The sequence below is a fragment of the Miscanthus floridulus genome, chromosome 3 (genome assembly GCF_019320115.1).
Source record: "Miscanthus floridulus cultivar M001 chromosome 3, ASM1932011v1, whole genome shotgun sequence".
NCBI classification, from domain to species: Eukaryota; Viridiplantae; Streptophyta; class Magnoliopsida; order Poales; family Poaceae; genus Miscanthus; species Miscanthus floridulus.
The window spans coordinates 33823383-33849720 of NC_089582.1; the positions used below are offsets into that span (position 1 = coordinate 33823383).

The 26338-nt window shown below is 47.2% G+C and overlaps 3 protein-coding genes across 3 annotated transcripts; 2 read left to right on the forward strand and 1 right to left on the reverse strand.

Moving 5' to 3' along the window:
• The first annotated feature begins 922 nt into the window (after positions 1-922).
• On the forward strand, positions 923-13598 carry LOC136541554 (proteasome subunit beta type-7-A-like). The gene is made up of 9 exons (XM_066533485.1): positions 923-1134; positions 1251-1400; positions 2554-2695; positions 2788-2884; positions 2964-3033; positions 3111-3215; positions 3330-3428; positions 13175-13265; positions 13348-13598. The coding sequence occupies exons 2-9, from the start codon at positions 1260-1262 to the stop codon at positions 13422-13424; spliced, it is 822 nt and encodes a 273-aa protein (XP_066389582.1). The 5' UTR covers positions 923-1134; positions 1251-1259; the 3' UTR covers positions 13425-13598.
• Positions 13599-14240: 642 nt separating this feature from the next.
• LOC136543490 (probable LRR receptor-like serine/threonine-protein kinase At3g47570) lies at positions 14241-20312 on the reverse strand. Its single transcript, XM_066535923.1, has 3 exons — positions 18832-20312; positions 14692-17522; positions 14241-14605 (listed from the first exon to the last, which is right to left on the reverse strand). Exons 1-3 carry the CDS (start codon positions 20301-20303, stop codon positions 14241-14243), a joined length of 4668 nt encoding a protein of 1555 aa, XP_066392020.1. The 5' UTR covers positions 20304-20312.
• A 4224-nt stretch (positions 20313-24536) lies between these two features.
• LOC136545414 (protein CASPARIAN STRIP INTEGRITY FACTOR 1-like) lies at positions 24537-25666 on the forward strand. The gene is made up of 3 exons (XM_066537433.1): positions 24537-24818; positions 25160-25212; positions 25361-25666. Exons 1-3 carry the CDS (start codon positions 24725-24727, stop codon positions 25496-25498), a joined length of 285 nt encoding a protein of 94 aa, XP_066393530.1. The 5' UTR covers positions 24537-24724; the 3' UTR covers positions 25499-25666.
• The last annotated feature ends 672 nt before the right edge of the window (positions 25667-26338 follow it).

Below are 26338 nucleotides of genomic sequence, written 5' to 3' on the forward strand. Positions count from 1 at the left end.
GAGAGCGACGGCTGCTAATTATAGAGTCTTGGGCGTCACCCCCCCTGGACGCGCCCTCTAATGGACCCAAACACGATACACGGTCCAACGGACCAAAAGACGGTGTCGCAGCACCCTGGCAGAATCTGGACGCTGACTTGTGACCACGATTCCCGTTGATTTCGAATAGCTTTTGATGTGAGACCACTTGCATTGACTTCCTTATCAAATTAACTTTCCAACCATATGTGGATCATCGAAAACGGAGTCCGGATGCGTCCTGGGTGACCAGTTTAAGGTAGACTGGTCCTGAAACCCGAGATGGGCTCCAACTTCAGTTGGACTGGGCATCCACCATGAAAAAGATGAATTGGACGCCCATGTAGGACCTCCTCCTCTTCTTAGCTTGTATGCGACGAAGTAGTGATGTCCTCGTCATGGTTGGTCATTGGTGACCAATGCATTGCATCTTAAGTAGTTCCTTGAGATTGGGTTGCTGTTGATGATGTCAATGGGATGGATCCTAATTCATGTAGAAGTTCTCTTCTGATTCGGATATAAGCCTGACCATGGTTATTCGGGGATTCTCACAAGGTGCTTCTATGGGTCATTGATGCGAGGCGTCGAGTCTTCATGGAGGGTCGATGGTTGACTCCTTTCGATGATTAAAAGGGTTGTCTATCGTTGCAACGAACTCCGGTCGTTATAGTTCTCGTGTAGACATGGTTTCTAACTTAGACCCGGTTTCTATATTTTTTTTCTCTCTCTTCAATAACTACCTTACCACATCAGCAAAACACTTATGTGGCAGTACAATTAATGTTCATAGAAACTACGATGGTTTCTGTATTGGGAGTGCCCTTATTAATATATTTATTTTAGTTGTTTATATGTTTTTTCTTGTAAAAAATGTTTTTCATTAGTTCCTGTGGAAATCATTTGTTTTTCAGCCTGCTATTGTGCTTCCTCTCCTTTCTCCGAGTTGGCTGAGCCGAGTCCGAGAACGAGTATCCACCCGCGCCGCCTGGGCGATTCGCGCCGGCATCGGACTACATCGACATCTCCTCACCTCCCGCCGCTCTCGCCAGTCTCTTATCCGACCTCAGGTCGGCACGCCGCGCGCCCCCCTCACCTAGCTGCGACGAGCATCACCAGGTACCCCCAGAACCCTAATCCAAGCGATTTTTGTTTGGATCTCACCCGCTCCGCTCCGCTCCTTCCCGTGGCGATTCGCCGTGGCCTTGACCCATGGCGGTGCCTTTGTGGTGCAGGAAGGAAGGATGACGGGCTCCATGGATCTCCCGGCCAAGGGCGGGTTCAGCTTCGACCTGTGCCGCCGCAACAACATGCTGGAGAAGAACGGGCTCAAGCTCCCGGGATTCAGGAAGACCGGGACAACCATCGTCGGCCTCGTCTTTCAGGTGCGGCCGCCTACACTTGTTGTGTTGCCTGCCTTTTGGTATTCTGGTAATTACTGTATCTTCTGCTGGTTCAGCGGTACCCGTTTCTGCAAATTTGGTAGGCATGAACCTTTTGTTGCTGCCGTTTGTTCATTCAAGATAGTTTGGTTTGGAAACCGCTTTTTAGGGTGCCGAGCAGATCAATTGAGCCTAGAAAAAAAAAATCTGTCTGATATCAATCACTTGCATACCAATCTGTTCCGCGTGCCCGCATTGTGCTACGTGCTGATGATGCAAATCAGCGAAATGTTCTGCGCAAACCACCCTCTTAGGGGTGAAAGCCCCCCATTCTTTCATTATGTTGGATTCCATTGTATTAGCTCAGGGGAAAAGTTATACATACAACCTTTTCCATCCTGGTGATGCAGAAATACTCTACATATGATTCTCTGGCAAATGCTACTTGATTGAATCCTGTTTTGCATCAACTTGTGATTGAATAAATCCATGGTTGATAGTAATTTTGCCTTAACAATTGTTTAACTACTTTTACTATGTGTGCTGTTGCTCTTAGCCCGTGCTAATAGATGAAATACCTTTTGGTATTTGCCAATTTACGATGTCTGCGAATTTTGTAGGCATCAGCCTAGTGCTGTTGTTTCTTAATGTTAGTTAGGTCTGGAAATCTCTTTAGGGTGCTGAGCATCTCAACTAAACATTGAAAAATCTTTCTGATATCAATCGCATGCTTAACTTCCTGTTGCACATGGACACATTGCTGTGTGTCCTGATGTTGCAAACTTGGAAATTGTTCAGCGCAAACTACCCTCCTAGGAGTGAAAGCCCCCGTTTTTTTGTTGTTGGTTTCCATTGTATTAGCTTATAGGGGAAAACATATACATAAATATTTCTTCATCCTAATGAAAAAAATACTCTGCAAATGATTCTCTGACAAATCTTAATTGATCCTGATTTGCATCAACTTGTGATTGAATAAATCCAATGGATGACAGTAATTTTGTCATTACTTTATAAATTTTTTTAGTATATACACTGGTGCTCTTAGCCATTGCTAATAGATGAAAGACCTTGCATTGTGTTTGAACAGGGATTGTTTCATATGCCCCATATCCATTGAGGTTACCATTTGACTAAATCATGCTTTCATATGTAGGATGGGGTTGTTCTTGGGGCAGACACAAGGGCAACTGAGGGGCCTATAGTTGCTGATAAGAATTGTGAGAAGATCCACTTTATGGCGCCAAACATTTATTGCTGTGGAGCAGGAACTGCTGCTGACACAGAGGCTGTTACAGGTAGATGACCACAGCAATGAAATCTTACTGCCCTTTCAAACTCCTGTTTCTTCCATTGAATTCCTTAGTGGCATTTCCTTCCTTTACTTCAGACATGGTCAGCTCGCAGCTACAGCTGCACCGTTATGCAACGGGTCGCGAATCTAGAGTCGTAACTGCTCTTACACTGCTGAAGTCACACCTCTTTAGGTGAGTACCTCTCACAGGCACATTTACAACTTTTTTGTCATTGTGTCAACGTCTGACCTGCTTATGCCATTATGTTTAGGTATCAAGGTCATGTCAGTGCTGCCCTTGTTCTTGGTGGAGTGGATTGTACTGGACCACATCTTCACACTGTTAGTAACTGAGTATACCTGTTTGTTACCTGGCGTAAGTGTAATTTAGGGTAGTTACATTAACTTTGAATGTGCAGGTTTATCCACATGGGTCCACTGATACTCTTCCTTTTGCCACGATGGGTTCTGGATCCCTTGCTGCGATGTCAGTGTTCGAGTCGAAGTACAAAGAAGGGCTCACTGTAAGTGAATCAGAGCAATAGTTCCTGCATTTAACTATGTTGGTAATATAGTATTGCCTTCTGTGGTGACTGAACTTGCATTTGATGGTGTTTAAATTCCTTTATATATTCTAGAGGGAAGAAGGAATACAACTGGTGTCGGATGCAATATGCGCAGGTATCTTCAATGACTTGGGTAGTGGAAGCAACGTGGATGTCTGTGTGATAACCAAGGTACGTGTTTTCTGTTTTTATTTTATAGTTCCAGGACCAAACCCTGGCCAAGATCCATTACAAAGAAACCAAAGTAACAAGCGTTTACAAAATTTTAGAGGGAACATAGGTTTATCTCACTTACGACACCAACAGAGAAGGCCCAAGCAAACTTTTGAAGCAAATGTAGAACAAGAACTGATACTACCAGATGCATTTTCTATTTCATTGACTGAAATTGACAAAACACTGCAAAATCTGTATTGTTTACTTATTAGAGAATGAACTTTCAAATTATCTCCACAACATTATATTTATCGAACTTGATTTGATATATGAACTCCGCCTATGGTGGGGCGCCTTTGGTGTCCCAGCATAGCAAGTCCCAAGCCCTGGTAAAGGAGGAGGGTTGTGTTAGGCGTGGCGAGCCAATGTAAAAACTTAGCCACTTAAATGGAGATGAAACCCGAAAGAAAATCGTTGGGGCGTAACCCTCTTAGCGACGCGCCATATCGGAACCTGGGTATGGTGTTAAATGGGCAAGGGCCGGGTCGTCACCTCCGTGACGCGCCGTGTCGTGATCTGGGCATGGTGTCAAGTAACCAAGGATCGGGTCGTCGCTTCCTTAGTGGCGCGCTACATCGGCGCCCGGGTGTAGTGAAAAATGAGCAAGGGTCTTCTCGCATCAGAGTCGACGGGTGCGAAGGGTAAGGAAGCTAGTCGAACCAACTATGATCCGTTTAGGTAGTTGGAATGTAGGGTCACTTACAGGTAAGTTAAGAGAATTAGTTGATACCGCGACTAGGAGACGTGTAAATATATTATGCGTTCAAGAGACTAAATGGAAGGGTCAGAAGGCGAAGGAGGTGGACAATACAGGTTTCAAGCTTTGGTACACAGGGACAGTCGCGAATAGAAATGGAGTAGGAGTTTTGATTGATAAGAGCCTCAAGAATGGTGTGGTGGGAGTGAGAAGGCAAGGAGATAGGATTATCTTAGTCAAGCTTGTCGTTGGTGATATGGTCTTGAACGTAATTAGTGCGTATGCCCCCCAAGTAGGCCTCGACGAGAGTGCTAAGAGACAGTTCTGGGAAGACTTAGATGGCCTGGTTAGAGCTATACCTAGTAGTGAGAAGCTTTTTATAGGAGGAGATCTTAATGGGCATGTAGGTACTACAAGCGCAGGTTTCGAGGCAGTTCATGGAGGTTTTGGGTATGGTAGTAGGAATCAGGAGGGGGAGGAAGTTCTGGACTTCGCGGTAGCTTTTGACCTGATGATAGCCAACACTTTCTTTAGAAAGAGAGAATCTCATCTAGTGACCTTCAGTAGCGGACAACACTGTAGCCAGATCGACTTTGTCCTCGCAAGAAGAAAGGACAAACGAGCATGCTTGGATTGCAAGGTGATACCAGGGGAGTGTGTTGTTTCTCAACATAAGCTTTTGGTGGCAGATTTTCGTTTTCAGGTGCGTGCCCGTAGGGATAAACAAGCTAAGATTGAAAGAACAAAATGATGGAAACTGAAAGGGGAGACGTCAGAGGTATTTAGGGAAAGGGTTATCAAAGAGGGCTCTTGGAAGGAAGAAGACGACATAAACAATATGTGGGACAAGATGGCAACCAACATTCGGAAGGTAGCCTCAGAGGTGTGTGGAGTAACCAAAGGAAGGGGACGCGAGGCTAAAGATACTTGGTGGTGGAACGAGGAAGTCCAAAGGGCTATTAAGGAGAAGAAAGAATGCTATAGACGCTTGTACCATGACAGGAGTGTGGACAACATAGAGAAGTATAAGGTGGCAAAGAAGACTGCAAAGCGAGCTGTAAGTGTGGCAAAGGGTAGAGCGTACGAGGATCTTTACCAACATTTGAGTACGAAGGAAGAAGAGAAGGACATTTATAGGATGGCTAGGGTTCGCGAGAGAAAGACACGGGACTTCAACCAAGTTAAGTGTATTAAGGATGAAAGGGAGTATCTCTTGGTAAAGGAGGATGAGATCCGACATCGATGGCAAGAGTATTTTGACAAATTGTTCAATGGTGAGAATATGGACACAACCTTTCACTTAGATGACTCTTTTGATGACACCAATAGGCGCTTTGTGCGGAGAATCCAAGAATCTGAGGTCAGAGTGTTAGTCGCTGAATTCTCACTCTTGGTAGTAGGAGAATTCTTACTCTCATCGAGAGAGGATGACACTAGGAGTTGGGGCAATTTTCTTGTCTATTTCTCACACAAGCTCACACAAATGCCATACCAACCTGAGGGGTTGGGGTTACATATTTATAGGCTGCTAGCCAGCCAAGCATATGTCAAGATGCTAGTCTAAGATGCTAATATGCTGTCCTAGCTAAGATGCTGTCCTCTAGTCTAAGATGCTGTCCTCTAAAATGCTGTCCTCTAGTCTAAGATGCTGTCCTAAAAATAGAAAAACAGCCACAAGGACCATGTGAGCAACAACAGCCCCACAAAGACCAGCCACACATGACTTATCCATCATTCTCCCCCTAAGTCTTGTGCGTCGTCTTGTGGGAGAGTTGAACCATCCCGGTCCTGGAGCAGAGCTCAAGGAACTTGATCCTCCCAAGGGGCTTGGTGAGCAGGTCCGCAAGCTGGTCCTTGGTGTTGATGTAGTTCGCCTTGATGCTCCCTTCCTCCAAACAGCCTCGGATGAAGTGGTACCCCACCCGGATGTGCTTGCTGCGTTCGTGGAACACGGGGTTCTTTGCCAGGGCCAGAGCGGACTTGCTGTCCACCCTGAGCTCCATCGCTCTAGTGTCTCTGCCGAGGAGATCACCAAGCAGTCGAGCGAGCCAGAGCGCCTGAGTCGAAGCGGTGGAGGCCGCTATGTACTCGGCCTCGCAGCTGGACAGGGCCACCACCTGCTGCTTGACCGACTGCCAGCTAACGAGGCACTTGCCGAGGAAGAAGAGGATCCCGCTCGTGCTCTTGCTGGTGTCGATGTCGCCGGCGTGGTCGCTGTCGCTGTACCCGACGAAGTGTGCCGCCCCAGGACACCTCGGGTAGTAGAGGCCGTGGTCGAGAGTCCCCGCAACGTAGCGGATGATCCTCTTCATAGCCTGCTGGTGCTTCGTCGTCGGTCGCTGCATGAACCGACTAACGTAGCCGACGGAGAATGCCAAGTCCGGCCGTGTGTGGGCGAGGTAGCGAAGGCTCCCCACAAGGCGCCGGTACTGTGTAGCGTCCACCTCCTCCGTCGTGCTGTCGCGGCTCAGCTTCAGCCTCTCCTCCATCAGAGTGAGAGCTGGGTTGCAATCGGTGAGCCCAGCTAGCTCAACGACGCGCTTGGCGTAGGCGGTCTGTCGAAGCGTGATCCCGGAGTCATCCTGGTGCACCTCGATTCCCAGGTAGAAGGAGAGAGGCCCCAGGTCACTCATATGGAAGGTGGCCTTCATCTCTTCCTTGAATGCCGCCACCTCCGCATCCTTGGTGCCGGTGATCACCAAGTCGTCGACGTAGACACCCACCAGCAGGGCATTTCCTCCATTGCCCCGTCGGTAGATGGCCGCCTCGTGCGGGCTTTGCTCGAAGCCCATCCCCTTTAGCGTGGAATCCAACTTGGCATTCCACGCCCTCGGTGCCTGCCGCAAGCCATAGAGGGCCTTGCGCAGGCGGAGCACCTTGCCCTCCTTGCCGGGGATCGCAAATCCCGGCGGCTGGTGCACGTAGACCTCCTCCTTCAAGTCGCCGTTAAGGAACGCCGACTTGACGTCCATGTGGTGAACACGCCAGCCCTCCTGGGTAGCTAGCGCAAGGAGGAGTCACACGGACTCCATCCGTGCCACGGGAGCAAAAGCGTCGTCGAAGTCGACCCCCTCCTGCTGCACGAAACCTCGTGCCACCAAGCGAGCCTTGTGCTTGACGATGGCGTCGGCTTCATCCCTCTTCAACTTGTACACCCACTTAAGGGTGATCGCGCGGTGACCACGAGGAAGGTCAGCAAGCTCCCAGGTGCGGTTCTTCTCAACCGCATCCATCTCCAACTGCATCGCGGCGCGCCATGCCGCGTGTCTCTCGGCCTCTGCAAACGACCGAGGCTCGCCGTCGTCACACGCAAGGTGCAACTGCGCCTCCAGGTCGTGAGGCACCGGTCCCGGCACCGGCTGGTCGCCGAGAAGGTTCTCCACCATACGGTACCGCAACGGCTCACCGTCGTGGTACGCGTCGACGCGCTCCTCGTCGTGAGAGAGCGGAGTAGCGAGCTCAACCGGGCCGTGCTCGACACGAGCTGGTGGTGGAGTAGACGTGCCCGGAGTGGTGCCTGTCGGTGCTGGAGTGCGTGGCGTTGCCGGCTGTGGTGGAGCCGGCGAAGAGCTCATCGCAGCCGAGGTCCTGGCTGGAGAGCGTGGTGCTGTCGGAGTAGCAGGTGCCGGGGTCGGTGGAGGCTCGGAGACTGGGGTAGACGCGCTCGCCGAAGAACTGCCTACTCCCCCAGCTCCCTCGAAGTGGACGTACTCGATAGTGAAGTCGTCGTACGTCGGAGCCGAGCCGTCGTCCACTGCCTTGTCCCACGCCCATCCTCGCCCTTCGTCGAACACAACGTCGCGCGCCGTGCGCACACGCTGTGTCTTCGGGTCGAGGATGCGGTAGGCCTTCGAGCCCTCCGCGTAGCCGATGAACACTCTCGGAGTGCTCCTGTCGTCGAGCTTGCTGATGTGGCCAAGCTCCTTGGCGAATGCGAGGCAGCCGAAGACCCGCAAGTGGGAGACCGCCGGCTTGCGCCCATGCCAAGCCTCGTACGGCGTCCTGCCGTCGAGCGCCTTGGTAGGCGAGCGGTTGAGGATGTAGACGGCCGTCAGCACCGCCTCTCCCCAGAAGATAGCCGGCATCCCCCTCTGCTTGAGGAGGGCCCGAGCCATCCCCACAACCGTCTGGTTGCGTCGCTCGACGACGCCGTTCTGCTGCGGGCTGTACGGCGCGGAGTAGTGGCGCTGAATGCCCTCGTCAGCGCAGTACGACGCGAATTCAGCCGCCGTGAATTTGCCGCCGTTGTCGGTGCGCAGCATGCGCAGCTTGCGGCCGCACTCCGCCTCCGCAGCAGCCTGCGCGCGCCTGATGGCGTCCGCAGCCTCTCTCTTGCTGCCGAGGACCATCACCCACATGTAGCAGGAGAGGTCGTCGACGAGCAGCAGGAAGTAGCGTCGTCCTCCCGGTGTGGCCGGTGTCACCGGGCCACACAAGTCCCCGTGCACAAGCTCGAGCCTCTCCTTGGCTCGAGAGCTCGCCCGCTGGGGAAAGGGGAGTCGCCTCTGCTTCGTCAACACGCAGACGTCGCAGAGCTGCTCCACATGGTCGAGGCACGGCAGGCCTCGTACCATCTCCGTGGCACTGAGCCGCTTCAGGGCCTCAAAGTGAAGGTGCCCGAAACGCTCGTGCCACTGCCACACCTCGTCGTCCCGACGAGCAGCGAGACAGAGGGGTTGTGCCACCTGCACGTTAAGAACGTAGAGTCGATTTGCGCTTCTGGATACCTTGGCAAGAAGGCGACGACGACGATCCCAAATCCTCATGACTCCGCCCTCAACCACCACGCGCGAACCGTTCTCATCCAGCTGTCCCAAGCTGATGATGGAGTTCCTCAACGCGGGGATGTAGTAGACTCCGGTGAGCAACCTGTGCTCACCAGACACGGTGGTGAAGATGACGGAGCCGACGCCCTTGATCTCCACGCCGGAGGCATCCCCAAACTTGACGGAGCCTCGAACGCTAGAGTCAAGCTCGGTGAAGAACTCCCGTCGATCGGTCATGTGATGGGTGGCGCCGGTGTCGAGGCACCACCCGTTAGTCTTGTCGTTGCCGGAGCTGTCGCCGAGGAGGGCGTGTGCTTTTGGCTCGTCGAGGTGGAGGAGAGCCGCTGCGGCCGGTGCCGCTGGAGGTAGCTCGATGCTGGCATGTGCCATGAACAGAGCCGGCTCCTCCTCCGCCTGTGCGACGTGGGCCTGGCCGCGTCGTGGCTGTCGACAGTCCTTGGCCCAATGGCCAAGCTGGCCGCAGTTGCGGCAGGTGTCGTCTCGTGCCGGCTTGTGCCTGCCGGCGGCGCCGCCCTGGGCGCCTCCGCGGGCATCACCCTCGGCACGTCCTCGCGCCCCGGCTTGGGCGTCTCTGCGCGCCTTGCGCGGCTTGCCACGCTTGCGGCCGCCTGTCGCGGAAGAAGGCTCCCCCTTCCTCCGGTCACCCTGGCTGGCAAGCCACTGCGCCCGAGTGAGAAGGAGCTTCCCGCCAGTGGTGATGGGCCCCGAGAGGGACTGTGGCTCATCACTGTCGACGACCTTGAGGCGACCTATCGCCTCCTCGATCGACATCGTGGAGAGTTCCAGCAGCGACTCGATCGAGCGAGCCATCTGCTTGTACTTCTCGGGGACGCAGCGGAAGAGCTTTTCGACAGCTCTCTCCTCGCCGTAGGTGTCGTCGCCGAACTGCACCATCTTCTGCAACAGAGTGTTGAGACGGAGAGCAAAGTCATCAACGTCCTCACCTGGCTTGAAGGCCAGGTTCTCCCACTCCTTGCGAAGTGCCTGCAGCGTGGACTTGCGGGCGTGGTCGCTGCCGATGCGTGCCGCAGCGATGGCGTCCCAAGCCTCCTTGGCAGTCCGCTTGCTGGTAAGCGAGAACTGCATCTCGGGCGGGACTGCAGCGATGAGAGCATCCAGCGCCCGTCGATCTAGGTCGTAGTCGACGTTGCCATACCGGACTGCCTCCCACATGTGCCGCACCTGGAGCTTTACCCTCATCACCGCAGCCCACTCGACGTAGTTGGTCTTGGTGAGGGTAGGCCACCCATCGCCGGGACCGACGTCCCTGACAACAGCCTGGAGCCCTTGTTAACCACGGTACCGATCCGGGGAGAGAGAGCCACGCTGCCTGTGAAGGCCGCGCTCTCCATCGACCTGTCGGTACCGATCCGGGGAGAGAGAGCCACACTGCCTGTGAAGGCCGCGCTCTCCATCGACCCGTCCGCCACCGTTGCCGTGCGCGCCTCCTCCAGGAGCGCCGCCGCCGTGCGCGCCTCCTCCAGGAGCGCCACCGGCGCGTCCGCGCCTGTCTGGGCTGCCGCCGCGCTCGTGGGCGTGCGCGGCTGCCCCAAGAGCGCCACCGCCGTGCGCGGCCTCCTCCAGGAGCGCCGCCAGCGCGTCCGCGCCTGTCTGGGCTGCCGCCACGCTCATGGACGTGCGCGGCTGCCCACTGCGCCGCCCGCGCTCGCGCTGCCTCCCTCTCTAGCAGCTCGAGGTCTGCGTCGGCGGTGTCGTCAGCGGAAATGGAGCTGCCGATGCTGCCGCGCAGAGCCTCGACCTCCGCCGCCGCCGCACGCGCTGCATTCGCCGCCGCCGCCGCTTCTGCCTCCGCTCTGGCTGCTGCCAGCTCCGCCGCTGCCAACCTCGACGCCCTTGCCGCCGCCGCAGCGGTCTCTGCCGCCGCTCGCTCGCGTTCCTCTGCTGCGGCAAGTTCGGCCTCCTGCCGACGCCGCGTGCTCGAGGCGACCGAGCGCTGAGACTGCCCTGCGGACATGACGCGCTACCGGGGGGCTGCTGCGTGGGGAGAGGGCTGTTTCAGACGAGCTGGGCGAGGAGTGAACAGGAGCGGCCGGAGCTGCTGCTACTCTCAGCTGGGGCTGTTGCGAGGCTGGGCAAGGGGATGAGCAGGAGATGCTCAGGCTACAGGATACTACGGCTCCGATACCACTTGTTAGTCGCTGAATTCTCACTCTTGGTAGTAGGAGAATTCTTACTCTCATCGAGAGAGGATGGCACTAGGAGTTGGGGTAATTTTCTTGTCTATTTCTCACACAAGCTCACACAAATACCATACCAACCTGAGGGGTTGGGGTTACATATTTATAGGCTGCTAGCCAGCCAAGCATATGCCAAGATGCTAGTCTAAGATGCTAATATGCTGTCCTAGCTAAGATGCTGTCCTCTAGTCTAAGATGCTGTCCTAAAAATAGAAAAACAGCCACAAGGACCATGTGAGCAACAACAGCCCCACAAAGACCAGCCACACATGACTTATCCATCACAGAGAGGCGTTGAAAAGGATGAAAGGAGGTAAGGCGATGGAACCGGATGGTATCCCAATCGAGGTGTGGAGATGCCTCGGGGACATAGCTGTAGTATGGTTAACCAAGCTGTTCAACCATATTTTTCGATCGAACAAGATGCCTGATGAGTGGAGGAGAAGTATATTGGTACCGATCTACAAGAATAAAGGGGATATTCAAAGTTGTACAAATTACCGGGGAATTAAGTTGATGAGCCATACTATGAAGCTATGTGAGAGAGTTATCGAGCATCGCTTGAGAGCAATAACGCGGGTCTCTATGAACCAATTTGGTTTTATGCCCGGAAGGTCAACCATGGAAGCCATTTTCTTAATAAGACAAGTTATGGAGCGGTATAGGGAGAAGAAGAAGGACCTACACATGGTTTTTATTGACTTGGAGAAGGCTTATGATAAAATACCAAGGAATGTTATGTGGTGGGCTTTGGACAAACATAAAGTCCCAACGAAGTACGTTGGGCTCATTAAGGACATGTACAACAATGTTGTGACTAGAGTTCGAACAAGTGATGGAGACACGGATGACTTCCCGATTAGGATAGGACTACATCAAGGGTCAGCTTTGAGCCCTTATTTGTTTGCTTTAGTGATGGATGAGGTCACAAGGGACATACAGGGGGACATTCCTTGGTGTATGCTTTTCGCGGACGATGTAGTGCTAGTTGATGAAAGCCGGACAGGAGTGAATCAGAAACTGGAGTTATGGCGGGAGACGTTGGAGTCCAAAGGTTTTAGACTTAGTAGAACTAAAACTGAGTATATGAGATGTGACTTCGGCACTACTACTCGGGAGAAGGAAGATGTTAGTTTGGAAGGTCAAGTAGTGCCTAGGAAGGATACCTTTCGATATTTAGGATCAATGCTACAGAGGGACGGGGATATTGATGAAGATGTTAGCCATAGAATCAAAGCAGGGTGGATGAAGTGGTGGCAAGCGTCTGGTGTCCTATGTGACAAAAGGGTACCACAGAAGCTAAAAGGCAAGTTTTATAGGACGGCGATTAGACCTGCTATGTTGTATGGTGCAGAATGTTGGCCTACGAAAAGACGACATATTCAAGAGCTAAGTGTCGCGGAAATGCGTATGTTGCGTTGGATTTGCGGTCATACAAGAAGGGATCGAGTTCGGAACGATGATATACGTGAGAGATTAGGGGTAGCACCAATTGAAGAAAAGCTTGTCCAACACCGGTTGAGATGGTTTGGACATGTGCAACGGAGACCTCCAGATGCACCGGTGCGTAGTGGAATCCTAAGTCAGGATAGTAACGTGAAGAGAGGCAGAGGAAGACCGAAGTTGACTTGGGTAGAGGTAATAAAAGGAGACTTGAAAGGATGGAATATACCCAAAGACTTAGCCTTAGATAGGAGTGCTTGGAAGACAGCTATTCACGTGCCTGAACCTTGATTGCTTCTGTTGGGTTTCAACTCTAGCCTACCCCAACTTGTTTAGGACTTAAAGGCTTTGTTGTTGTTGTTGTTGTTGTTGTTGTTGATTTGATATATGTTACACTTGAGACATGTTTGATTTACACTACTGAATTCTGATCACTAATTTCCACCGATGCTCATTTGAGTAAACTGTACACTGCATCTTGCATGCTACTATTTTCCATGGATGCCTTTGAGCAAATTGGAAAACATGAAATACAACCCTTTAAACTGCTCTGCTGACCTATTCCTGCATTACCAGGGGAAGACAGAATACTTGAGAAACCACCAGTTGCCGAATCCCAGAACTTATGCTAGTTCAAAGGGATATAGCTTCACCAAGGGGCAGACTGGTGAGTTCCATGCTAATGAATGTTATACAGGATATGGCATATTGGACAATATAAAGTAAATGCATGATTCTGTTCTTTGCAGAGGTACTGTCCACAAAGATCACACCTCTCAAGCAGAAGGTTGAGGTCACTGAGGGCGGTGATGCTATGGAGGAGTGATCCTGTATGCTTGCATTCAGGCAAACAGTCATATTCTTTTTATATTATTTCTTACTTAGTGGAGCAGCTAGAACAAGACAAGAAACGGAGATCTTTGTTGTACTTTCTCGACTGGATCCAAACTTTCATGCCAAAGGTGTTTCCAATTAAGTGCTTGTTTCTGAATGTTTAAAACTGTGATGGTATGGTATTTCCTTCGAGATGTTATTACTACTGCTGTACTGCTGCATCGGGGAAGGGGTAGCCTTGAACGACAGGTTAAGGAATGGCGCAACAAAAATCATGCCTGATGCAGATGTAGTAGTTACATTTGTTTGGGTTACGATACCGGGCTCTGTCAAGTCTCGCTTGTTGATATGAGTATCTATATTCAGTTCTGTATGGTAAATTGGCTAAGCAAGAACTATGTGGTACTAGCATGTTTTGCCAAAGGATTGAGTTATGTTAAGTTCACCAATATACTTGTGTTACGTATAAATCTCAAATCTGGAAGACATTAAGTTATCTTCTCACGACAGTTCGCTGCAATCACCCATGGTGATTGGAAACTTGAGATTACACTTCAAGAATAAATGTTACCACCCTCCTTATCCTTGGTGTTTTTTCCCCATGTGGGCCACTATGGCAGGTAAGCTTCTGAGTCGTTCGTATTGATCACTTGAATTCAATGATTCAACATTGCTAGGTTGCATGAGGCTACGAGACAAGGAGCTATTGCAGCACTGCACCTTGAGAGTGATGATGATTTGAGGAAATCTCTCTGGATGTCTGATTAGCGGATGCTCTCTCTCTCTCTCTCTCATATTCCCTTGGAGGCTAATTGCCAAACATCAGGTATGCATCTCGGACAGCATGCATCTCAACCACAACATCTCTTATCGATGCTCGCTCTCGAGGCTGTTGCTTCGAGCAGGATAGCCCAATCCTGAAGATAGAAATCAAGCATTCCTGGATTCTACTTCCCGTAGTAGTGCTGTTCTTCGGTTCTTTGTGTAGCCATATTGTTGAGTCTGCTATCTCCAAGGCTCTGTCTGGTAGAGCCTCCTCGGTGAACTTATACAGATCTAGTGAATCTCTGAACATGTTGTCTGTTGGGCTCCTGCCGGTAAACATCTCAAGCAGCAATATGCCAAGACTATAAATATCACCAGATGTTGAGATTGCAGAGCCTTCACCATACTCTACAGTTACGTCAGAAAAAAAAAACAATTAGCATGTCACATTTGTTTGAAACGCGCAAGATAACAATATTAAGAATTTTTGTCACCTGGAGCAACATAGCCAATGGAACCTCTTATTCCGATTGAGCTATATGAATTTTGTATCCTTGTATTTTCTGGGAGAAATTTTGATATGCCGAAGTCTCCTACTCGGGCACTCATATCTTCAGCAAGAAGAATGTTGCTTGGCTTAAGGTCACAATGGATTACCTGCGGTTGACAGTTATTGTGAAGATACTCCACTGCAGTGACTATATCAACAGCTATATCCAACCTCTGGGAAAGGCTAAGTGTCCTGCTTGAAGTGAGCTGAGATTTTTTATGAAGCCAAAGATCTAAGCTACCATTGGGCATAAATTCGAAAACTAATGCCTTGAACTCTTGACCTTGGGGGTCTGTACTCGAGCAACAAGTAATGATCTTTATAAGACGACGGTGTCGTATCCTTCTCATGGCCTCACATTCTGCCTCAAAACTCTTGGAAGATCCAGATTGACAAAGGTTAAAGACCTTGACAGCCACGGTTTTGTCCTGATTATCGAGAATGCATTTATAAACAGCACCATATCTACCACTTCCGAGCAAGTAATCTTCTGAAAACTCATTGGTTCCTCTTGATAATGCAAGGTATGAAATTCTTTCATATTGTTCAGCAATTGGAGATTCTACAGTACTCTTATGCCTTTGTTTGCGCTTCTTCCAGAGCATCCAAACAAGGAGAATAACTGAAACTGATGATAAGACTATTATAGATGTTAGCAAAGAAATTACAAGAGACTTTGATTTCTTCTTTTTGTCCTTTCCTAATAGGCTTGTAGAGCAAGTTGCCAAGTGAAGTTGATGTGTTTTGCTGCACAACTGATTATTCCCAGCAACTGATATGTAAGTTAGGTTTCTGAAAGCACCTTTGTCTGGCACCTCACCCTGCAAATTATTGAAAGATAAATCCAATATAGACAACGATGTCAAATTCTGCAAATCTTCTGGGATGGACCCTGACAAATTGTTCTGTGCTAGGTACAACTGTTGTAGAGCTCTAATACTACCAATGGCATCAGGGATCCTACCAGACAAATTATTCATGGTCAGATTCAATACACCGAGTCCTTTCAAGTTGCTTAGAGATTGAGGTATGCTACCCACAAACGAGTTATTATCCAGTAAAAGTTTGACCAAAACTATGCAGTTTCCAATGCTACTAGGTATTTGGCCAGACAACTTGTTTCCTGACAAGATTAACTCGTTGAGGTTAGTCATGGTACCAACTTCTGATGGAAGGGGTCCTGAAAGAGAATTATATGATAAATCTAAGTACCATGAAAGTGAAGGAAGCTTCAAAATTGCCTTGGGTATAGAACCATTAAGGTAGTAATTTGTCGAGAGATCAAGAATAAATAGATTCTCCAGCTTCCCAAGACTTTCTGGTATTGGTCCTTCCAGATTGTTGTAAAATGCAAGGAACCTAGTTAATTTTGTGAGATTTCCTATAGACGGTGGTATGAGACCTGACAAGGCATTACCATACAGGCCAAGGTCTACCAAGTTTTCTAGTTTCCCAATGCTGTCCGGAATCACTCCTGACATAGAATTGTTCACAGTCAGCAGTATGTTGAGACCAACAAGATTTCCGATGTCTGCAGGGATACTCCCAGAGATCCTATTGTCATCCAAGTATAGCTTTTGAAGGGTCACTGAGAGGTTCACAACTGAACCTGGTAGGTGTCCTCCAAAAGAGTTGTCACTGAGTATCAACCACCGCAGTTGGCTGCAGTTTGATAGAGAATTGATGAATTCCCATCCCTCCTTATCATTTGCTTCAAGCTTGTTTTCTGTCAAGAGAAATTTTTGCAGAGCTCGCACCCTCCCCAAAGTGGCAGGCACATGCCCACTCAATCTATTTTGCTCGAGGTTGAGTGTCGTGAGATGGGAGAGATTAGATACTGAAGAAGGGATTATCCCAGTGAATTGGTTACTTGACAAGCTAAGAATCTGCATGCTGGGGAATCGGTTGCCGATATCAGTAGGAATGCTTCCATGCAACATGTTGCCCCCTACCTGAAAGCTGATCAGTGAAGACAAGTTGTATAGAGAGAGTGGAAGCAAACCGGAGAGGTTATTGTTGTAGAGATGGAGTTGCCACATGCTCTGAATGCTGCCGAGTCCTGGTGGTATTGATCCATCGAGCTGGTTGCTGGAGAGACTGAGATACTGCAGATGAGATAGATTGGCCAGTGATACCGGTATGGGTCCTGCAAAGCTGTTGTGGCTCAGCGATATTGCTTCCAGGGAAGTCATTGCTCCGAGCTCGGCCGGAATGTGACCACCAAGCTTGTTGCCGTCTAGCACCATGAGGGTCATGCTGATGCAGGAGCTGAGATTAGCAGGGAACTCCCCGGAGAATAAGTTGTTGCTAAGGTCGAGTGTCTCCAGGCGCCGGAGATGGCCCAGGCTTGCTGGGATCTCACCATATAGCTCATTGGCGCTCAGGTTGAGCGTCTGCAGGTAAGTCAGATTACCTATTGCCGGGGGGAGTGCTCCTTTGATACCGCCGCCTTGCAAGTTCAACGCCGACACCTGTGTTGGCCTCCGACGGCTGCATGTCACGCCCTCCCAGCTGCAGAAGCTGGTGCTGCTGTTCCATGAGGCCAGCGTACCAGAACTGCCATCGATGACTACTTGTGCTTTGAAAGTTAGCAGCGCCGCCTCATCACCGGCGCTCACAGTGGGGATCATCAGGACGGCAACGAGTGGCGGTAGCAAGGTGAAGAGCCCCATTGCCATGGCCATATTGTTTCTCAGTTTGGTTGTTGGGACATGAAAGCCAAAGGATAAGTAGCAATGGCATGTTTGAACTAGTAAATTTGGAGTCGTCCTCTGACTTCACTGAGGTATGGTTGCTCAGCTGAGAACGATGTAGCAGGATCTTTTTGACATTTAGTGGTATCTCTTTCTACAACGCTACAGTCAGTAGAGTTTAGGATAGGGCACTGTGTGGAGAAATTTGTGCACACGACATCCGGTTTCAGTCCAGACAGTGGACTAATCTTTAACAGCAGAAACTGTCCTGTTTCGATGTCACCAACTCTTCAGCCTGCAGAACTTTCTAAACTTGCACAGTTGTCGACCATTCATCTGCTTCACGTATGTGAGTTTGGCTGGTTGGTTTCAAGCAAATTAAACATTTCACAAAGGCTATAAGCTCTGGTGAAGCGGATGATTTTGTCAATTGATTTTGAAGTACACATTGCAAAGTCATGCGTGCCTCAGCAATATCTGTTACCCGGGCTGTGGGCTATACTGCGAAGCCCATTGTTGAGAAGAGTAAATTGTCATTTTTCTCATAGTGGCCCATGCAGATGGGTGAACTTCAAAACCGCTTCATGGGTGGATTTGTTCTCTTTTTTCATGGCCATTTCGCTTTGCTGGGCTATTTCTTTGTTGAGTTAAGGTGTCTTCCTTCTCCTTTTTTGTTTTATTATGACCGGAGTGATCTATGAGACTGAATATCTTCTTAAGTTCTAATTTTTTCCTTGTATTGTGTATTTGTAGTATAGTTTTCATTTTTTTTCTTTCATGGATGTGATAAGTTGTTTGGATTATTTTTGCTGTTGATTTAAATTGTTTCGCAACACAATTTTATTATACCGGCAGAAAATTGATTGTCCTATAGCATTTTTTACATGTTTATTGCTATTTTCTTATCCAACAATGAATTTCCCCTCTAATGCAATGCAATATTCTTGTATATTTTTCAATCCTCCATGATTTACTTTTTAGACCGTGTTGCATGTTTGATAGTCTATTTTGTTTATTTTAAATTGTTTCATAATATGGTTTGTTGTTCGCATAACTAATATGATTGTTTTGTCGTTTTTAAAGAATTTTCGTGCTTACCGTCGGTTTGTTCTAGTAAGTAAAGCCTCATTGTTCCTAGAGATGAAAATGGTACGGATATTTTTCGGCCGTATTCGAGACCGAATTCGTTTAGAGGGGTTGAGATATGTCTGTATCCAAGTCCGGATATTCAACATCCGATACCGTATCCGTATCCGAATACTCAAATCGTATATTTATGATGTCGATATTAAATCGTATCCTATCCGACATAGTTGACACTATCCGTATTTGAATCTGAATTCGGACAGAAATATGAAAACAAATGTAATATCAGTGATAAATCTAAGTACCATGAAAGTGAAGGAAGCTTCAAAATTGCCTTGGGTATAGAACCATTAAGGTAGTAATTTGTCGAGAGATCAAGAATAAATAGATTCTTCAGCTTCCCAAGACTTTCTGGTATTGGTCCTTCCAGGTTGTTGTAAAATGCAAGGAACCTAGTTAATTTTGTGAGATTTCCTATAGACGGTGATATGAGACCTGACAAGGCATTACCATACAGGCCAAGGTCTACCAAGTTTTCTAGTTTCCCAATGCTGTCCGGAATCACTCCTGACATAGAATTGTTCACAGTCAGCAGTATGTTGAGACCAACAAGATTTCCGATGTCTGCAGGGATACTCCCAGAGATCCTATTGTCATCCAAGTATAGCTTTTGAAGGGTCACTGAGAGGTTCACAACTGAACCTGGTAGGTGTCCTCCAAAAGAGTTGTCACTGAGTATCAACCACCGCAGTTGGCTGCAGTTTGATAGAGAATTGATGAATTCCCATCCCTCCTTATCATTAGCTTCAAGCTTGTTTTCTGTCAAGAGAAATTTTTGCAGAGCTCGCACCCTCCCCAAAGTGGCAGGCACATGCCCACTCAATCTATTTTGCGCGAGGTTGAGTGTCGTGAGATGGGAGAGATTAGATACTGAAGAAGGGATTATCCCGGTGAATTGGTTACTTGACAAGCTAAGAATCTGCATGCTGGGGAATCGGTTGCCGATATCAGTAGGAATGCTTCCATGCAACATGTTGCCCCCTACCTGAAAGCTGATCAGTGAAGACAAGTTGTATAGAGAGAGTGGAAGCAAACCGGAGAGGTTATTGTTGTAGAGATGGAGTTGCCACATGCTCTGAATGCTGCCGAGTCCTGGTGGTATTGATCCATCGAGCTGGTTGCTGGAGAGACTGAGATACTGCAGATGAGATAGATTGGCCAGTGATACCGGTATGGGTCCTGCAAAGCTGTTGTTGCTCAGCGATATTGCTTCCAGGGAAGTCATTGCTCCGAGCTCGGCCGGAATGTGACCACCAAGCTTGTTGCCGTCTAGCACCATGATGGTCATGCTGATGCAGGAGCTGAGATTAGCAGGGAACTCCCCGGAGAATAAGTTGTTGCTAAGGTCGAGTGTCTCCAGGCGCCGGAGATGGCCCAGGCTTGCTGGGATCTCACCATATAGCTCATTGGCGCTCAGGTTGAGCGTCTGCAGGTAAGTCAGATTACCTATTGCTGGGGGGAGTGCTCCTTTGATACCGCCGCCTTGCAAGTTCAATGCCGACACCTGTGTTGGCCTCCGACGGCTGCATGTCACGCCCTCCCAGCTGCAGAAGCTGGTGCTGCTGTTCCATGAGGCCAGCGTACCAGAACTGCCATCGATGACTACTTGTGCTTTGAAAGTTAGCAGCGCCGCCTCATCACCGGCGTTCACAGTGGGGATCATCAGGACGGCAACGAGTGGCGGTAGCAAGGTGAAGAGCCCCATTGCCATGGCCATATTGTTTCTCAGTTTGGTTGTTGGGACATGAAGGCCAAAGGATAAGTAGCAATGGCATGTTTGAACTAGTAAATTTGGAGTCGTCCTCTGACTTCACTGAGGTATGGTTGCTCAGCTGAGAACGATGTAGCAGGATATTTTTGACATTTAGTGGTATCTCTTTCTACAACGCTACAGTCAGTAGAGTTTAGGATAGGGCACTGTGTGGAGAAATTTGGGCACACGACATCCGGTTTCAGTCCAGACAGTGGACTAATCTTTAACAGCAGAAACTGTCCTGTTTCGATGTCACCAACTCTTCAGCCTGCAGAACTTTCTAAACTTGCACAGTTGTGGACCATTCATCTGCTTCACGTATGTGAGTTTGGCTGGTTGGTTTCAAGCAAATTAAACATTTCACAAAGGCTATAAGCTCTGGCGAAGCGGATGATTTTGTCAATTGATTTTGAAGTACACACATTGCAAAGTCATGCGTGCCTCAGCAATATCTGTTACCCGGGCTGTGGGCTATACTGCGAAGCCCATTGTTGAGAAGAGTAAATTGTCATTTTTCTCATAGCGGCCCATGCAGATGGGTGAACTTCAAAACCGCTTCATGGGTGGATTTGTTCTCTTTTTCCATGGCCATTTCGCTTTGCTGGGCTATTTCTTTGTTGAGTTAAGGTGACTTCCTTCTCCTTTTTTGTTTTATTATGACCGGAGTGATCTATGAGACTGAATATCTTCTTAAGTTCTAATTTTTTCCTTGTATTGTGTATTTGTAGTATAGTTTTCATTTTTTTTTCTTTCATGGATGTGATAAGTTGTTTGGATTATTTTTGCTGTTGATTTAAATGGTTTCGCAACACAATTTTATTATACCGGCAGAAAATTGATTGTCCTATAGCATTTTTTACATGTTTATTGCTATTTTCTTATCCAACAGTGAATTTCCCCTCTAATGCAATGCAATATTCTTGTATATTTTTCAATCCTCCATGATTTACTTTTTAGACCGTGTTGCATGTTTGATAGTCTATTTTGTTTATTTTAAATTGTTTCATAATATGGTTTGTTGTTCGCATAACTAATATGATTGTTCTGTCGTTTTTTTAAGAATTTTCGTGCTTACCGTCGGTTTGTTCCAGTAAGTAAAGCCTCATTGTTCCTAGAGATGAAAATGGTACGGATATTTTCCGGCCGTATTCGAGACCGAATCCGTTTAGAGGTGTTGAGATCTGTCCGTATCCAAGTCCGGATATTCAACATCCGATACCGTATCCGTATCCGAATACTCAAATCGTATATTTATGATGTCGATATTAAATCGTATCCTATCCGGCATAGTTGACACTATCCGTATTCGAATATGAATTCGGATAGAAATATGAAAACAAATGTAATATCAGTGATATCCATCCGTGTCCGATTTGTTTTCATCCCTAATTGTTCCCATAGTGCTATTCAATTATTCTATACTTTTTAAGCGTTCAATTCTATTTTGTAATAAGTTTTATCTCTCTCTACTTATATATGCACTAGACATTGCAAAATTTGAACATTGACCACGAATTAGTGAAACGGTGGAATTATTTTAGACATGTAACTTTAGATTTGCAATGGTTTTGTATTTGTATTTTTTGGTCAATTATTCAAACACTCAATATTAAACCAGCCCACCAACCAGGTGAACTTTAGGGCGGACTGCATCGGATAGGCTCAAAGCTAGTGGGCCAACGCAGTGAGCAAATAGATGCAAACTGGGCCGAAGAGCACAAGAAAGCGGGCCAACAATATTTCTACTTATAAAATTTTCATTCCCCTAGAAAAAAAACATAAAATTTCCATTTACAAATTTACAGAATTAGTCACCAACTAAAAAACTATACAACAATAACATTATTTCAAACAGTAAATTTCTATTTTAAAAAAACAAACACCATAGAAATCAGATTTTTGGTAAGGAGAAATTAGTTGCTTGGCCCTAAAAAAAGTTGTGTTTCCTTTCTCGGCCTTTTTTTGTTTGAACTTCTCTATTTGGCCCCAAAACAAAATTCGTTTGCTTTCTTGGCCCTTCCGTTAGTTTGAGGATCTAACGGTGTTGTACACAAAATTACCATTTTACCCCTAGCGCCGAAGGCAACACAGCCACAACCTCATGTGCTAATGCAACCTCTCACTAGCCTAAACACTAATCCAAGTACTTTATCTAACCATCTAATCTTCTCTTAAGCACATATGGTGGATAGAGCACAAATGTATAAGTCTCAACTCACCTATAGTTTTCTCAAACTCCGACACACTCCAAAACAGCCGGGTACGGGGATATATATAGCCCCAGCCAACTCAACTAGCCGTTGGATCCTTTGGGCTGCATTTGCAATGAGCAACGGATTGTTCCCGTGACCACACTGGAGAAATTTGGTGCCTCTGCCACCCCCATTGCCGACCATTGGAAGCCTTTTCATCCGGTGGATTCTTAGTGCCGCACCAAATAAATCTAGGCGTTGTCTAGAGGACTAGAATCTTTCTGGACTCCACCTTCAATCTCTAGTGCATTCTCCGTGCCTCACTGGAGAATGCCGGTGCTCTTATTTTCTCCACCGTGCTTGCGCAAGGTTTCAGTACTGAATTTCCGGTGCTAAACTCTGGTGCCCATATGGAAAGCACACCGTGCACTGTTGCTTACTCTACCTCGGACTCGTCACAATATAAAAGCTTTGGTGCTAATGTTCTAGCGCACTACAGTGCATATTGGAAAGCTCCACTGTTATTATCCGAGTGTTGTTTCTTTGCATCCTATTGTCCAAGCTTTGCTTTCTTGATGTCTTGAGCTTCTTGCTCGTCTTCTAGGGCCTTGAACACTATTCTTTGATCTTTTTTTGAGGTGTTAATTGCTTGAACTTCACCATATCCAAGGTCAAGTCCATCTTTCTATCCTTAGGACTAGCTAGTGTATCTTGTATACTAGCGAACATTATTTATTATAATAGTTATGTTTTCGTTCGACCACCAAAATTACTAGACCTTTCCTAAGTTCTATATTTCTGATAGTGCGGATCATGTTATCACAATGTCACTGTTCAGAGCACTCACCCCGTAGTGGAGCTCCTGCTTTATCCTCCACTACTGCCCTCTTGTGACAATATGCTTTGCATCGTTGTTCATGGTGATGGTCACATTCTATCAGGGTATCATCAAGGCCACTTTGCATTGTGTCTTTCCCCTGCAGTATTCCCTCTGCCTGATTCCGCAACATAGTGCTTCCATTGGGCAAAAATCGTGCATATCTACAAAACCAATGAGAAGCGGCCGGTCGCTAAATCGTCGGTGGCAATTCTTTTAGGCTGGCAGTGACAGGCCTTTTCCCTTTGATCTATCTCCATGCCACTGCTCTACCTTTGAGGTGTTCCCCATGACATGATGATGGAACGTGTGAACACTAACTATACGGTGGTGGCAAAAACGAGAGCCAGCGTGACCACTGTTTCATGTCTATCCCAATGTGTATACTGAACAATGTGACGCACTGTGCAGCTGTTTCTCATTTCAGCCAACTTGCCTCTTTTAACAACCTACTATGCTTTTGAGAGGATTAATTATTCTAGGTTTACCGGTGACGATAAATTAGTTACACAAGAAAAGGGTGAAGGAATCAAATTTCTTCATGCAGATACTGAAGATCCTGGTGTCCATCGACCTACTATTTTTTGTCCCACTAGTTTGAAACGCAACGCTAGCTAACACTGGTAATCATATTCCTCAGCATGTAGAATAATCTCTTAAATTCAAAATAAAAAAAATTACCGAAAGAAAGAACACATACAACCAGCTTTGAATTGCGCATGCCAGCAACAACAGGCAGAAATCACATCATCAAACTACAATAGCCATTCCTAAAAAAACATGTGCTGATGTACTGGAGAAGCAGTATAAAAGAAATTATTACTGTAACTGATAGAAGACATTTGTCCAGTTCCAATTGTCAAGTACTCCCTCGGTTCCAAATTATAAGACGGTTTGACTTTTCTAGATACATTGCTTTTACCATATATCTAGGCATAATGTATATATCTAAGTATACGTATCTAGAAAAGCCAAAACGTCGTATAATTGGGAATGGAGGGAGTACTATACAGATATTTAAAAAGTAGTAAGCAAGCATAGACCAACCATGATTACCCCATCCTTAAAATTCCATGCAGCAGAAAGCATGTGACAGCCTGACACTCTGCCCACAGAAAATTCTCAAATCCCTTTTCCCTTGGAACTTGTTCAGAGGAAGTGGGATTAGCATCTGTTGCAGACTAGAGATTGCCCAGCTGACTGGTTATATATTAGGCTGCCGTGGCCAAAGAAAGGTGGGGCAAAAATAAGGCCTGCTTCACTTCACCTCGCTTCAGGTTCATGTTTTGAGCGTGTTACCAGAGTATATCCAGTGCATGATTTCAGAAATGGGGACGCTGCCATGCCCATGGAGATCTGGCCACCTCTTTGCTTTCATCACCTTCGCCTTGTTCTCGACTTCATTTGCTGGTTTGTGCGAGTAGTTCTTTCTTCCTCCTAGAGGTCCTTGAGTTTGTTTTCCATGATTCAAGCCTTGAATCCGTAAAGATATGGTTATTGAGTACTCAATGTCCTGTTTTACCTCGCTCTAAAACAAGCTCCATCCAGCTGGTCCGGCCTAGTTTATATTAAGTTTCAACAAGATACAAGATAAGTAGATCTTGGAAAGCATGCATATCTGGTGAAGGAACTAAATAATAGGTTCCAGTTATGTGTAGGATCGGAGGTGTGAATGTATGATTATCTTATTTTTGGAGGAAATACGTTTGACTCTTCATGGCTTTCACTGGTGTGATGGTTTCTTCTTTCAGGGAGACACTACAGTTTCTTGATGGATCAAGATGCCCTACGTCAACAAGGAGAGGTATATAGCAGGAAAACTAAACTGACAGGCTTTCCAAAACGCTCCTTTCATCTCCCTGAGTTCTATATGGGCTTCATATATATCTAGCTTTTTCAGGCAAAAATTATCTACCCGTTTTGCTCACTTGTATGTGAAAATCAATATGTAGGCAGCACGAACTGAACAGAAGGAAGCACTAGTGCCATTGGTGCAAGCTCGGATGCTCAAGGTCAAGACGAACGATTACAGCAGCTATGACCCTTCCCCGTCCATGGACAAGCCACACTTCAAGCTCATACCGAATTGATCGATCATGTACATCCAGGTTGCAGCAATGGAGTTGCCGATGAGAATTTAACAGCTTAAATGCGTGCCTGATTTATAAATACAGAGGCATTCCTAGGCTTGCTTAAACTGTTCTCATGACATTTAATATCTTATTATAGATGTGAGTATGTGATATAGATGTTTGCTGCTTCTTTGCATTGATACGTAGTCACAGGCTTTGTTGTGGTACTACCAAATCACTGGGACTCTGGGAGCCATCCATTTAAATAGATCATATGATTAGAATCATCTGTTACTTCTTAGGAGAGGTAATAGATGTATGTTTATTTAATTTTTAATTTGTAAAAAATAGGATAAATAAGTAAAAGTGTTGTCCATGACTGAAGTCTCTGACAATGGGTCATCGAATTATCAACGACAAAATGGAAAGCTGAAAGGATCTAGCTAGATGGCCAGAATGGGGTGAATAATCTATAAAAATTTTCTACAATTGCACAAACACTAGATCAAAGTAGTTATTACAATAAGAGATCCTAATAGCAACTACTTTGTCAAGCTCTATTGCACCCAAACGCAAGTATCCTAAACAATTCCAATAGCAAGTTGGTTCTACTAAAGCACTCAACCACACAAAAGCTAGCAACTAAACAAACTACACTAGTGAGCTAAACTAGAAGAGCAACACAAACAAGCTACAACTACACAAGCTAGATATGAACATAAAGAACGAGTCTAGTGGAAAACCAATCCAGACAAGAGAGATGACAATTAATTTTTCATCTAAGGTTCGGTTGCTTGCCAGCAACTTAATCCCCAATGTGGCGAGTCTCTAGGTAAGTGATTCACGCGCTAACAAACC